We start from the raw sequence: 11,734 nt of genomic DNA, 5'->3' as shown, positions 1-11,734 counted from the left end.
AAAACAAAATTACACAATATTCAGCTGGAGATTTCTAAATGCCTGAGCACATTCAGATCTCCCACTTTGAGTGGAGGGGAGGAGGGAAGAGCTGCCTAGAATCTGACACTGGCTTGGACGAGTGGGGGTCAGTCAAACGCTTGTAGAGCCCCTTCTGAAAGGACAGAAATGGTTGTCTGTAATAAACTCTATTCACTCTTCTGAGCCAGTTTCAGCGTGCAGATCATCAAGAAGTGCCTAAAATTGTGGACGCAGGAAGTTCTCACAGTAGCTTTGGAAACATCACACGTTTTAGTTGTTGCCATTTGTGAAATTATCCTTGGGGAAAGACCATACGCAGATTTAGCATGACTTAAATACAACTGACATCAGTCTCGATTTGTTAATCCTATTTGTGCCCTAAACTGGGGGAAAGATCGTCTCTCGTTCTGAATATTAAAAAGCTTCAAACCCATAAAAATGAGTTTGCCCAACATCCTCCCAGAATACTTACGCGTGATTTTAACTCGATAATCAAGTTTTGATATTGTCCCATCACTGCGGTCCCTTGAGTCACACAGACTCGAATTCTGACTGTAGTTTTCCTGCTGTGTGACCGGGGTAAATTAATTCCCGTGACCCTCGGGATGGAGTCTGGGGCTCCAGAGGGACCAGAGAAGGGTGTCATGACTTCCTCATCTCATGGACTCGTTTGGAGGACTCCACGCAGTGATGGGGTACTGAACGCCTGACACACTGCAAGCGCCCCCTAAAAGCTCAGGCCACGGTGAATACCCAGTGGTGTTCTCCTAATGCCTTTGAGCGGCCCAATGCATTGAGCTGAGAGGCGTCACCCACTGGGCGAAGCCTAGCTTTCTGCGCCCGACACCCGGCTCAGGAAGCCGGACCCAGCCGCCCGCATCCCGGGAATTGTAGGGAGATTCCCAGAAGGCGCCAGGGGCGCGGGGCGTGGCTAGCGGACGCCCGCGCGGAACCCAAGCGCCGCGGCCCGGTTTCTTCCGCTTCCGCCGGGACTCTCTGCGGAGAGGACCGATGCGAACGCAACTTCCGGGCCGGTTGTGTCCTGGGAATCGCAGAGGTTGCCGTGGGGATCGCGGCGCGGCCGGGCGCGCACGGCCATGTGGCGGGTGCTGGCTCGCGCGGGGGCGCCGCTTCTGCGAACGCAGCTGTCAGGTCAGGAGGCCCCTCGGTCACTCAGAAGACGTCCCCTTCCTCCCCAGCGCCGGTGCGGCACCTCGCCAGCTCCCGGAAGGTTCTGCCGGGTTTGCCGAAGCGCTGCGTAGGGGCGCGCGCTCCTCCGCGCGGGGGGCATCGGTGCCCCGAGATCCCTGCTAGCGGGCTTCTTTGGGGGGCCTGTGAGCCCATGTAGTGGAACCCGCGGGCCTCCATCAGAGCGCTCCGTTAGGAATGACCCGTCCAGGTTGTGCCGGGCCCGCGTCTTGTCGCTTTCGTCTTTTCATTTGATTTTTCTTTATAGATTCCTGGGTAGCCCCGCCCTCCAGTGCTGGCCTGAAGACGCTGCTCCCGGTGCCAGCTTTTGAGGGTGAGAGCTTGTGTCATTTTCGTGTTTGTTTTTTCTCTGATGGACCCCAGAAGAGGGTAGGTGACGAAGTAGGTACTTGTGTTTCCTGTGTCCATTCACTCGCTCAGTAAACGTGTATCGAGGGCTTATTACACGCCAAGGGTTCTGAACACTAGGGATAGATCAGAAAATAAGAGAGATCCACCGAGGTCCCTGCTTTTATGGAGCAAATATGTAATGGGATGTCTCCCCTATGGCAGTTGACCATATCTTTTATTATTTTTTTTTCTTTTAAAGTTTGTTTATTTTGAGGGAGAACGCGCGCGCCAGGGAGGGCCAGAGAGAGGTTCTCAAGCAGTCTCGGCGCTGTTGGCGCAGAGTCCGATGAGGGGCTCCAGCTCACCAACCGAGATATCATGACCTGAGCCGAAATCAGTCAACACTTAACCAACCAAGCCACCCAGGCGGCCCTAATTTACCATGTCGTTAATATATTAGAAGTCTAAAAAAAAAAGTGAAAACGTCCTTGACCTCTGAGGGCTTTAACTCCCGCACATAATTGTTAAACTACTCTGTGCTTTGGAAGTACGTACAGACTTGTAGTTGAGAGAAAGCACCACTAAATTTCTCTGTAGCTGCTTGTAGAAACTGAAGGAGTGCAGGAGCAGTGTCTGAATAGCCCATTCATAATTTGGTGTTTCCTTAAAGGCTTTACATGTATATTTATATTTGTTTTATATTTGACTCCATGGTAAAGCCATGCTTGCTTTACTACAGACCTGTTTTAAATGACCTAAAAGTTATAATTTTTTCCCTTCCAACTTGTCAGAATGTTTGATAGGAAAGAAAGATGTAGCCTGTCTGGCCTGCGTTGCCGTCCACCCGCCCTCAGTGCCGCAAGCTGTTGCCCATTGTATGCAACGTACAGGTGTCAGCAGAAAAAGCCCTGTAGAAATAGAGCACAGATCAAGGATTCCTGGGTTGCAGGTTTCTTAACAAGAACGTGTCAGAGGGGCGCCTGGGTGGCTCAGTCGGTTAAGTGTCAGATTCTTGGTTTCCTTTCAGGTCTTGATATGATTTCGTGAGTTCAAGCCCCACATTGGGCTCTATGCTGACAGCATGGAGCCTGCTTGGGATTCTCTCACTCTACCCCATCCCCACTCACATTGTCTCTCTCTCTCTCAAAATAAATAAACTTTAAAAAAAAGAAGAAGAAGAATGTGGCAGAGCAGGAGAACTTAGATATTTTCATGTACGATATAGTAAGTGTTCCTTCCACCACCCCCATTAACATCCAGAGAGGCCATGTAGTATATTTTTAAAAAAAGTCATATGGTCTGACTTTGCTTGTTTTCACTGGGTGGCCTAGACCAGATTATAAAATATGTCTAGGCCTCTGGTCCCCCTTTTATAAAATTGATATTTAAAATCGTACCCGTCTAATGTTCTGTTCCTTGATATGGGTGTGTTTATGTGCGTGTGTTTATGCAGTCATTTATAATTCTCTGAACTGTACATTTTTTATTTGGCCCTTTGATTATGTGTGCTAAACTTTAAACTTTTCAAAATTTTAAAAAAGGGAAGTCCTAAGAAATTCCTATAGAACTATGGGGTGCCTGGGTGGCTCAGTCGGTTAAGCATCCGACTTCGGCTCAGGTCACGATCACACAGCTCGTGGGTTCGAGCCCGACATCGGGCTCTGTGCTGACAGCTAACTCAGAGCCTGGAACCTGTTTCAGATTGTGTGCCTCCCTCTCTCTCTCTGACCCTCTCCTGTTCACGCTCTTTCTCTCTCCCTCTCTCAGAAATAAAAGAAATTCCTAAGCTATAAAATTGCTTTAAAGATTAAATGAGATAGTGCACATAAAGCCAGTCCATGTCTAGCACTTGTAAAGGGTAGTCAGTCTTAACTCCATGAAGCTTTATCTCTGTACCTACCCAGTGGTCTCTTTTCTAGTTTCAGCAGAGTGCATTTCGTTTGAAGGTTAAAACTTGACTACCTTCAAAAGTTCGCAAACCTCTCCATTCATCTTGTCATAACCAAAAGATTCCAGCTGACACTGGAGAAAAAAAAAGCATCACAGGAAAAACCTAATACAGTTTTGGAATTACTTTTTAGTGGTAACTTCAAGACTTTCACTTGATTGATATCTTTCTAGGAAGAAAATGGATCCTTGGAAATGTGTGGTTTTTAATTATTCTTGTTGTTCTCCTTTTAGATGTTTCCATTCCCGAAAGGCCCAAGCTTAGATTTGTTGAAAGGGTACCACTTGTGCCAAAAGTGAGAAGGGAACCTAAGAACTTGAGTGACATACGGGGACCTTCTACCGAAGCCACGGAGTTCACGGAAGGCAGTTTTGCAATCTTGGTAAGTGAGTTCAGTGTCAAGTGGCTCCAGAATGGAAGCCAGGGATTAGCCAGGGAATGCTCTTGGAGTTCATTCTCTTCCTCCACAGGTTTTATTAGAACTGTCACCATTTGCTCTTTATTTGTTTTATGTTTGTTTATTTTTGAGAGAGAGGGCGAGGGAGACAGAGCACAAGCAGGGGAGGGGCAGAGAGAGGGAGACAGAATCTGCAGGCTCCAGGCTCTGAACTGTCAGTACATAGCCTGACATGGGGCTTGAACTCACGAACTGTGAGATCAGATCATGACCTGAGCCAAAGTTGAACGGACACGTAACTGACTGAGCCCCCAGGCGCCCCCACCATTTGCTCTTTAAAATGATGTACATTACCCAGTAAATATTTGAGTTCTATATCTTTTCTTTTTCATGTAGAGTGAAAATAGTGTAAAAGCAGGAAAAGGAAGAGGCTACCTAATTGGTCTCTGTAATCAGACTGTGAAATCTTCTCAAATCTCTGGTAGAAATAAAACCACCCATGACTTAGGACATGGGACAGCTGTTTCCTTACTCAGGTAGCTGCCGTGAAGACTTGATGTCAGAAGCCACACAGATGGGTGTGGAGTAGGCATGATGTCCCATCAGGTAGCCGGAGCAGTATTTTACAGTCCTTACCAACACCTGCATGGTCAGCACCTGCCAGCCTCTCAGAACCCCATGCCCACGCCCTGCCCCTCAGTCTGCTCGTTACTCTAGCTTCTGCTTAATCTCCCCAAGCCCCTTGCTGTGTCAGGGCCTTCACATACACCATTCCTCTGCCCGTAACGATTGTCTCTTTGCCCTTGGCTACTTCCTACCATTCTGGCCTTAGCTTTAAATGTCACCTCCTCAAAGAGGCCTTCCCTGGTTATCCTTTGACATGGGTCTACCCTTGTTCTAGCTTATTACTGTACCGTAGGGCTTTTCCTCCATGGTTCTTATTAGAACTTACATTTTTATGTATATCATTGAAGCCACAGTTACTATAAAAGAGCCCATAAAAGATATCTAAGTCCCCATGTGTTTCTATTTGCTTACTCTACTTTAGGCATTGGGTGGTGGTTACCTCCACTGGGGCCATTTTGAAATGATGCGCCTGACAATCAACCGCTCTATGGACCCCAAGAACATGTTTGCTTTATGGAGAGTACCAGCCCCTTTCAAGCCCATCACCCGCAAGGGTATGGGACAGCGCATGGGGGGAGGCAAAGGTGCCATTGACCACTACGTGACTCCTGTGAAAGCTGGCCGTCTCATAGTAGAGCTGGGTGGGCGTTGTGAATTCAAAGAGGTTCAAGGTTTCCTCGACCAGGTCGCCCACAAGTTGCCCTTCCCAGCAAAGGCTGTGAGCCGTGAGACTCTAGAGAAGATGCGGAAGGATCAAGAGGAACGAGAACAGAACAACCAAAACCCCTGGACCTTTGAGCGCATAGCCACTGCCAACATGCTGGGGATACGCAGGGTCCTGAGCCCATATGACTTGACCCAAAAGGGGCGGTACTGGGGCAAGTTCTTTATGCCGGAACGCGTGTAGTGAGGATGGGAGAACTAAATGTACAAAGGCTGCTGAGAGAGAGAATGTACACTTTTGTTCCCTCAGCCTAGCCCCGAAGTCTTCGGGAAGCTCTGATACCTGAGGGGCACCGTATGGGTAGATGAGTTCTGAAAGATTGTTCGATACCTGCTGATTTTTTTAAGTGCATTATATTTACTTCAAATAAAGTTTGAGTATCATCTCAGAAAATAACTTCTCGTTGGTCACTCCTGATCCTTAAATGGTTAAGAGGCCGGCGTGTTAGGGGGTCTGGTTCGCCCCGGCTCTAAGACGAAGGTCTTCAGGGCTGGAACATCCTTCCGTCTCCCACCTCCGGTGTAACTTGGACTTAGTATCTGTATGGGTTTCCCAGTCATCGGAAAGTTGTTTTCACATCGCTTCATGTTTACCAAAGGCCTACATTAGTAGCTTTTTCTTGAATTTGAAGAAATCTGAAGAGGATTTTTGCTCTTAAAAAATGGCAATTACTTTGCTATACATTTTGCAGCTTAGGAGCGCTCTACTTTCAGACAGCAGGAACTCTCTACTACCTGTTACATGTACATGCTTCCAGAGCCAGCTGCTGTGATATTTACTAGTTACAAAGATTTTGGGGAAATCGAAGGAAGAAACAGCGAGACACCCATTAGTTGACCGAACAGATATTTATTTATGCCCAGCTGCCCATCTCTCAGTCACCGTCCCCCCAAAAGGGGGGGGGGGCGGTGCTGGACGGTAAGAGACGAAACACACCCTTGCCCTTTAACACAAGAACCAGCAAAAGTTGAAGGTGGCCTTTCCTAGGTCTGGAGTTCTCTGAGGACGGCCGGTGTTCAGCTCCGCCTTTGTGGCCCTGTCCGATGGGGACACTGGATGAGTAAGGGCCCGTGTGTTCCGCCCTCCTGTCTGCCTTTACCCAGGTGCACCTCATTTTCAGCAGTTTTCTATCCCCTCAAACTAAACTACAAATGAATAGAAGTAGTAAACATGTGCTTTCGAAAGTGGTAGAAAACACCACACTGACTTGAATTTTTAATCCCACTTTCTTAAAACATTAAGATCTCCAGCAATGAAAATAATTTACTTTCGAAAGTACAAACGTATCTAAATAGTTAACATGGTCCTCAAGAGTTGAACACTGGTTTTTAATGTGTTTTTAGTGAACCTCATGAAATGACAGTAAAACCTTGGTTTGTGAGCAATAGTTCATCCTGGAAACATGCTTATAATCCAAAGCACTCCGATATCAAAGCGAATTTCAAGAACCATTGGCTCAGTCGTCATGTGATGTTCGGCATCATGCACTAATTGTATCCCAAAACACTGCTCGTTTATCAAGTTAAAATTTATTAGAAACGTTGGCTCCTCTTGTGGAACCCTCACAGAACAAGTTTCTCTCAGTCCAAGGTTTTACTGGTACTGATTGCATTAGGACATGCCTGAAACTTGAATTGGGACCAGTGTTTGGGACAGTTTAATGCACACATCGCTGGCCAACTAAGTCCGTTTCAGCTAGCAGCACGAAGCACGTAAATGACGCAAGTGGTAGCCTCCTGTCACCTTTCTAACCTGACATTTCGCCTCTGTTATGGCTCACAGAGCACGGAGCTGATTGTCGGGAGTTCAGTCATAGTATAAACCTTTCTTTTGTTTGGGGTCCACCTTGAGTTACTGAACCACCATCCTGGCACCAGCTGATCTTTGCAGAATGAACGACTGTCAGTAGAACGCCATCACCAACCGTAAAAGAGGACTTTGTAGGTCACGGTAACAAGAGGCCGGTTGTGCCTAAGTGGATCAGCCCGTTTCCAGGCTTATGCACACAGCCTCTGATACATAACAAACCCAGTTACCACTGATGCCTTAAGAGATTTCAGAGTCCAGGGACTCATCCAGGAGCGGAAATCAGAGCTTAATTACAGGTAAGTCAGTCAGCTGATACTCAAGCATCTTTAAGTGGCAGGCACTGTGCTAAGCACTGGGGACGCTGCTGTGAGCAAGACCTGCATGGTGCCTACGGTTAGACAGTCTTCACTTTATAGACGATGAGACCCTGAAGAGGAAGTAGACGGAGGGCTAGTCAAAGGTGAGACCTGGAAGAACCTGAGGGGCCTGGTGTTGATCAAAGAGAAAACGCGATCCTGAGGAGCAGGGAGTGCACCGTTATCTGCCTCTGTGCGCTCAACTGCAGCACTGGCTGGTCCAGCTCCTGAATAGGCTACCTGTTCTCTGCCCCACGGCCCTCTCCTTGAAACCATCTTCCCAACCAGCCTTCTGCCACTGTGCTCCCTGTGCCTGCGGCCCTGCCTGCCCCTCCCACCCCCACCTCCCAGTTCCGTACTGTCTGAAGTCTAGCTTTGCTAACTTGTAATAGGGAGTTGGTTGACGCGGTGTCATAGGTTTCGTAACGGAAAGAGGGGTGGCGGTGAGGGATCTGCAGTGGAGAGGTGATGGCACCACTGAGGTGGGAGGAGGATTAGAAACGCCGGCCGAGGCTCCGTCGGTGAGGACTGAAGGAGACAACAGAAACGGAGGGGGAAGAAATTCACAGGTTATAGCCAACAGGATGCTGGAAGCCAGCCTCACCAAGTCCTTCCTCATCGAGTCTGTACTAACTTGTCCTAATTCTGGAAGGGGTTTCCTTGGGGTTTACTAGCTGGCTCTCTTCTAAAGAGTCCAGGGTGCTCTTAATGCAAGAACTAACTCTGCTTCAGCCTTACCCCAACTGTGCTGCAGGAAAGCAACATCCTTCTACAAAGCATCCTAGACAGCGCATTCTGCTACCGGACCTGGTTTGGAAGAGTCTGCCAGCTTCTGTCTCCCCGTCTGCTGCTGACTCATTGTTCACCCACTTTTCTCTTTATGAAGCCTTCCTTTCCTGAGTTTTCTCCAGCCTTCATCTATTCCAGCACCTAATCCCACCCCGATCTGGGGCACCTGGTGACAAATGACAAAGCCTTGAGAGCATCAGAGTTTCAACTGCGTGAAAAGTAGGCGTGACCCTCCCCACAGACAGCTCACCTTGATCAGGCAAATATGCCCCCAATGGTAGAAGCTAAGATGATCGCAAGGATGATACAGCAGATCATGATCATGATCTTCTTCTGCTCGTCCACGCAAGGAAAGAAAAAGCGTGTGAGAAACAGCGTCCATGTGCAGACACAGCCACAAAGGAAGGGAGACCGAAGTGGATCCGGACACGGTGGAGGAGGCAAAGGGAAAGGGAGATGGATCTGGCTTCTAGAACCCAGGGTGTTAACAGAAGCATTGTTTTCAGGGAGAGATTCGAAATTCAATCAACGGCAATCTCCAGTGATGTTTAGTGTGTGTGTCTTCTAGATTTTATCCCGTCATATCAGAGTTCTCCCGTCTCCTAGAGCCAGATACTCTAGGAGTGAACTGAATTATGGTGGTGAGGAAGTACCTTAAATCTGAAACTCAAATACAGTTACACTTCATTCTTTGAGAGGTAAGCCATTTTCAAAACCCAGAACTTCGGATCCGTCTGGTCCAGCACATGGTTAAAAAAGATTTTAACTCTTCTCCAAAACCTAGACAAAAACCGCCACATGGGGGCACCCAACCACTGTTGTGCAGGGAAATAGAGCCAGAACTGTTTCACAATCAATATAAAGTCATTTATTTTTAAGTTATCAATAAAATAATCAACTTTACATTAAAAAAAATACAGACGACAAAAAAAACCCTTCACTTGTGTTAAACTAAGCCCCAGGCCTCAACAACCTGTGATTAGAGCTTGTCTGCGCTTGTTGCCTGAGCCGGTCCACTGTCCGACTTCATAGCCATGGGCAAGAGGCCATCCCCATGGCTCTGTCTGAGTGCTGGGCAGTGACGGAGTAAGTAGCCTTTGCAAAGGAAGCCAAGGGGCAGTGCCTGGATTTGGGTGCCCTCCCTATCCTAGAAAGTCAAGGCTAAACTGTAAATCAGAGAGCCTGGCAGAGACTGGGAATCTAAGGAGCTCACCACTGTGTCAGCACAGTCACTACCCTTGAAAACTACCCAGCTGTTGCTTCCTCCATGACAAGAATTGAGGGAGACCAAGAACCTATGAAGCTCATTAACCTGGTAGTGGATGAACGACTCAGTAATTCCCGATCTCCCCCAAATGATTCAGCCCAGGAGATAGGATTATCCCAAAGGCCACATGATTGACCTCAGAGTGCTGTGGGATGTTCTCAGGACAAGCCTCATCTGGTCACATCTGTCTTCTAAGCAGAAAGACTTAATGGGGTCAGCTTAGTCCTCACCCCAAAGATCCATGATCGTCCCAGTACTCATCCGTAAAACAAGGTTTCTCAATGACATGGGAAGATATTTCTACTCTGATCCATTTGCAGATAAGCAAATGCCTCTTACCTAATTTTTAGCCTAGCTCAAGGTTTTTGTTTTTCGTTTTTTGGTTTTGTTTTGTTTGAGGTTATAATATTCTCTGTTTTTAGTTTCCTACTTCCTGAGAGACACGGGCATATATGTACATACATCTCACACACGATTATAAAAATACATCTGGAATACATGAAATGAGTAACGGTATATTCGCACCAGTCTCGAGCATTCCCAGAACCTGAGACTCAAGCACCTTGTCCCTGGCCCATTTTTAAGTGCCTGGTTATTTCTGGCCTCAAGGCAATGGCCTCAGAAAGCATCACTCCAAGGGAGAACAGCCAGTTTCCAAGAGTCAGATATGGGAAATTAATATCCCATACTCTCAGCCTTTACAAAGGGTAACCTCACATAACTGGGTCATCATGTTTGAGTAAACATGAGACTACAACATAAAGACTGAAGTTGGTCACCACGCTAAACACACTAAGAGCTTAATTTAAGATTGAATTTCAAACAAGTCAGCTTCTAAGACCAAAATGACATCTGCCCGTTCCTCCTATTTTCAAGATGTAGGGACAAGAAATTGTAAAGGACTGAGATACTGCCAAGTGGAAGGCTCAAGTCGAGCCTTACTGATGCCACACTTGGAAGAATCACTTTGCTTTGTAAAAGACACCCCCCTAAAAAAAAACACATTGCAATTTCTAGGAGAAAAATACTCCATGAGGTAGAAATACAGCACCTTGGGAAGGTTTTGAATAGGCTTTCCAAGGTACAAGGCATCATTTGATACATTCAGAGGGAAGAAAGAGAAGCTGGGTTGGTTTGCACAATCCAGGAGAAGGCACTTCAGAGTTGGGGCAGGAGAAGGTTGTGAGGAGAACTCAGGGTTGCATCAGGTAGGTTAGCTTCGTCCAGGCTAAACTGTTTGTGGGGTCAGGTCCAAGGGCGGTTACAAGGAAACAAAGGAACAGGTCCCACTCTCTCAGGAAGGCCATTCAAACTCCACTTCCATCTGAAGACAAGGGTGGCCACACCAGGCTGGAGTGAGATCGGGTTCTAAGAGAGGCAGGGGAAGGAGGAGCTGGTCAGTGCACAGGATGATGGTGGAGAGCAACAGTGAGACTCGGTCATAAACCTAGAAGGTGGAGAGGAAAGGTCAGACAACACTGCAAAAAGGAGAGCAATGGAGAAGTCAACACTAAACCTGGGAAATCCAGTAGACAGACCCCTCAGACAGAACCTGGGACTAAATATCCTATTGTAAAAAAATCAAAAAGCCATATTATGTAAGAGAGGGAGAAGCAAATCTCTGGGCCTTTTATAACCTTTCCCACTGGCTGTCACCTTCCCATCAAAGGACTTCCCAGGAGGAGGCAAAGTCACTGCATGAAAACACCTGTCTATAGGGCTCTCATTAGCACCTTCCAAATACAAGTTACAGAACTCGAATCTTCTTCTCCGCTACTCCCCTCCTGTCTAACAGTGAAAAGAATAGAAATTCAGGGGTCATCGTGGATGCGCCATCTGAAGAGCTAGGTAGGCTTGGGTGAGTTTCTTAACTTCTCTGAGCTGAGCTTCAGAGTTTCCCATCTGAAAATGGGGATAATGCTACTTCCCTAGAACAGTACCTGGCACACCGCTGGGGAACGGAAACATAGGCTGTCTTCCCCTCCTCCTGCCCAGAGGCTTCTTGTCCTCAGGCCACATGGAGGGGGGGAGAGGAGGGTGTCCAGACCTAAGGAGCAACCAGTCCTGACTTCATGGGACACACTACAGTAAGCAACCCGACACTGCTTAGCAACACAGCATCCCGGAGACCAGATAAGTCAACTGGACACAATACATTAATTGGTCTCCTCATTTTAAAAACGGACTCATTTACATTCTCAAGACGAAGTTGACATTTAGTGCTATAATCATTTGTCTTCGAGACCCTGTGGTCACA

At 47.3% G+C, this 11,734-nt stretch overlaps 2 protein-coding genes across 5 annotated transcripts in view; one reads left to right on the top strand and one right to left on the bottom strand.

Annotated features, from left to right (window-relative positions):
* The first annotated feature begins 1,039 nt into the window (after positions 1-1,039).
* On the top strand, positions 1,040-5,652 carry MRPL16 (mitochondrial ribosomal protein L16). The gene is made up of 4 exons (XM_039245011.1): positions 1,040-1,173; positions 1,478-1,543; positions 3,742-3,890; positions 4,954-5,652. The coding sequence occupies exons 1-4, from the start codon at positions 1,119-1,121 to the stop codon at positions 5,437-5,439; spliced, it is 756 nt and encodes a 251-aa protein (XP_039100942.1). The 5' UTR covers positions 1,040-1,118; the 3' UTR covers positions 5,440-5,652.
* A 4,207-nt stretch (positions 5,653-9,859) lies between these two features.
* Positions 9,860-11,734, bottom strand: part of STX3 (syntaxin 3) — a 41,700-nt gene continuing 39,825 nt past the window's right edge. The window contains exon 10 of one of the 4 annotated variants that reach the window (XM_039245024.1): positions 9,860-10,924. In XM_039245024.1, the coding sequence (XP_039100955.1) occupies positions 10,772-10,924 (153 nt within the window). In that variant the 3' untranslated portion in view covers positions 9,860-10,771. The remainder of the gene's footprint in view (positions 10,925-11,734) is intronic. The other 3 variants (XM_039245025.1, XM_039245028.1, XM_039245026.1) reach the window with 3 other exon arrangements.

Source organism: Hyaena hyaena, unplaced genomic scaffold, assembly GCF_003009895.1.
Source record: "Hyaena hyaena isolate Hyena2069 unplaced genomic scaffold, ASM300989v1 scaffold_252, whole genome shotgun sequence".
In the NCBI taxonomy this organism is placed as follows: Eukaryota; Metazoa; Chordata; class Mammalia; order Carnivora; family Hyaenidae; genus Hyaena; species Hyaena hyaena.
This window is presented reverse-complemented; position numbering and strand designations above follow the sequence as displayed.